The sequence below is a fragment of the Astyanax mexicanus genome, chromosome 3 (assembly GCF_023375975.1).
Source record: "Astyanax mexicanus isolate ESR-SI-001 chromosome 3, AstMex3_surface, whole genome shotgun sequence".
Classification (NCBI taxonomy): domain Eukaryota; kingdom Metazoa; phylum Chordata; class Actinopteri; order Characiformes; family Acestrorhamphidae; genus Astyanax; species Astyanax mexicanus.
Window position 1 is genome coordinate 30,384,883 of NC_064410.1, and position 2,943 is coordinate 30,387,825.

Here is a 2,943-nt window from a genome sequence, read left to right on the forward strand (position 1 = left end):
GAATTGGGGTGTTTGACAAAAAAAAATTTTTTGCTAACAGAACAAAGGGTAAAGTCAATGAAACAATATGCGAAAAAAGAGAGGATCAAAGAATTCAAAAGAATACATTTGTTTTAGCAGTCATTTAAATCATCATTGCTACATTTTCCACTTAATTATAAATCAAATGCATTATCTGATAAGATGCTAGCTCATAAGACATGTGAGTTGTTTGTTTAATAGTCATCATATGAAATTCTTAAAATTTTTGACAATTGTCTCTTCATACAAACGGAATTATTTGGGAAGTATTTTACAGCTCAAGGTTATTTAATGGTTTTGTATTTGTCTTTTTACTACTATAGTCTTGTAATAAGCACTGAATCTAATGTGGGTAACAACATTCAGAGAGTTTTTGTTTAGATGTAAAGATTTGTAGAAACAATTTAAACAGCTGACTGCATTAAATAAAATATAATTACACATTCCTTTATTTGATTAAACATTATTATTCGATATGAGATTCAGCACTTCCCTGCTAAAAAGAAAACAATATGGCCAGCTTAGCCCCTGACCAGAAAATAGTATGTTTTTGTTTGAGTTTGATGGTGTAGCTGGACCACAATAATGATCAATCTGACAAACATGTTGTTCAACCAGCCTGACCAGCCTGACCTGATTGATTAGCATGGCCAAAATCAAATGAAACAAACACTGCGCTGATAAATAGCGAATCAACCAGCTAGCTTATTATATTAGGAATATAAGTTTTTACCTGGATGACCAGCTTTTCAACCACATTGACAATCAAATACCACAGAAAACATCTGAAACCAACTATCAGCCAAATTACCAGCCAAAGCTAGACTTGAGCTGGACTTTTCATTAGGGCTTGAAGTGCATTAGACATTTGTGTAGGCAGATGCATAGCTAGACATATTTTTATATTAGCAGACACAAAGCTAAGGACCTCTCAGTTCATCAGGTGGAGGTCTTTCTCTGTATTTCTCAGTCTTGGGGATGAGCAGAGGACAGCACTGTGACTGTTTACATTTCAAGACGTGAACTTTCTCCCCGAGTCCCTTCGTAAAGCAGCTGAGTGCCTTTCTTACAGCTGACGATGAGAAGTAGAAGATCATAGGGTCCAGGCAGGCGTTGAGGGTGCTGAATGCTAAAGCCCATGGGCGCCATTCCTCGCTCCCTCCGTGGATGTACCCTACCACGTGTGAGGCATTATAGGGCCCAAAACACACTGCGAACACTATCAGAGTTACCAGTGCCAGTCCGATGGCCCTTAGCTTCCGACGCCGGCCAATGTGGGGCAAGCGGGACAGGATCCGTATGAAGTTGATGTAGCAGAAGCAGCAGATGAGGAAGGGGACACAGAAGAGCACCAGGAAGAGCTCCAGGCGGACTGGAAGCAGAATCTCCAGCTGCTCCTTGGTGAAGTTGTCATAGCACTGCATCAGTGCAGGGTCTGTCGAACTGTTGTTCTGACTATGGTCATTGTCACTTTCACCGCTCAAAGGCAACAGTGGCAAAATATACACAATGCTCAGGTTGCCTGTACCCACCAGCCAGAAGAAGACGCTAGCAATCACCGCATAGCGAGGTCGCCGGTACATCGCGTACCGGATCGGGAAAGCAACGCCGAGATATCGCTCAAAGCCGATTCCCGTCAGAAAGAAAGTGCTGGTGTAGATAGTAGAGTAGAATATGAAGCTGCTAAGGGGACAAAGGAATTCAAACATCAGCCAAATCATGCCGTCGTAAGCCTCCTTCATCTTGAAGGGTAAGAAGGCAAGAAAGACGAGGTCAGAGATGGTGAGGTTGAGCAGAAGGATGTCAATGGGTGCAGGTTTGTGGTGAATCTTGCGGCAGAAGGTGCAGAACGCAAGGATGTTGGCAGGCAGCCCGATTAGGAAGGTAAAGATGTAGACAGGCAAGAGCATTTGGCTGTGTACCGTCATGATGGGCTCGTCCTTCATAAACCATCTGTGGATCACAGCAAATCTACACAAACACATTCATTTGTTTTGAGAGAGTAGAGTTAAAGACAATTGATTAGTCAATTGCAATCTTTACAAATGCATTCTTTCCTATGGCTTATTATACAGTTGGGGATATCATGTTCCTTTTATGTATATAAAGGCTTTTTGTATTCTTTATCCTGGTTAAAGCACTTTTTATTTATTAATTTAATGTTTTAATATCATACGTTTGTTTACAAAAGAACAAGAAGCTCTGCCTCTGTTGTAATTTAAAGTTATCTATGGTAATATGTATATAGGTTATAGGTTTATGTTTGACAGGGATGTCATGTTTTTGTTTATATATAAAGGCTTTATGCAAATAAAAGTGAGCATTGATTTATTTTGACCATTTTTATTTTTAAAGTATTACATAGTTTTTTGTGAGAGGAGGCTTCAAAGACTTAAATTACATTTTCAGACAGTAGTAGGTCCAGATTTCCATTGTAGGTTTTCTGAGGCCTTCAAAGTGTCGAAATATCAAATATTTATCTTATCGACCGAAATGAATAACTATATTGCAATATATTTTTTTTCCATATCGTCCAGCACTACTGAAACTTATGCTACCTTCAAGTCATGTCAAAAATGTTAGATTGACGAAATGACTGCACATGAAATCCACCACAAACTCGTATTTACCGGTGGGAGACTCGCCTTTTTGTTAAGCTCTGACTTTTTGTTGGGGTTTTGTTGGAGTTGGGGGCATGTATAAAAAAACAACATTGAATTGAGAGCAACTGCAGTCTATTTTATGATGGTTTACTCTTATCCTTATGGATGATACATACATAAAAAATATAATTCATCTAATGCTCACACATTTCTCTTTGTGAGTTTGTTTTGTTTGTAGTAACCATAGATATACAGCTCTGGAAAAAAAATTGAGAGACCACTTTAGTTTCTGAATTAGTTGCTCTGATTTTGCTATTTA

The 2,943-nt window shown here is 38.8% G+C and overlaps 1 protein-coding gene across 1 annotated transcript; it reads right to left on the reverse strand.

Moving 5' to 3' along the window:
• Positions 1-552: 552 nt before the first annotated feature.
• Positions 553-1,971, reverse strand: si:dkey-211g8.6 (uncharacterized protein LOC794045 homolog). Its single transcript, XM_007258296.3, has one exon. The coding sequence runs from the start codon at positions 1,965-1,967 to the stop codon at positions 942-944; it is 1,026 nt and encodes a 341-aa protein (XP_007258358.3). The 5' UTR covers positions 1,968-1,971; the 3' UTR covers positions 553-941.
• Between the last annotated feature and the right edge of the window lie 972 nt (positions 1,972-2,943).

Excerpts from the sequence above, each read along its gene's own strand:
- si:dkey-211g8.6 (XM_007258296.3), bottom strand. The coding sequence starts at position 1,967 with ATGAAGGACGAGCCCATCATGACGGTACACAGCCAAATGCTCTTGCCT.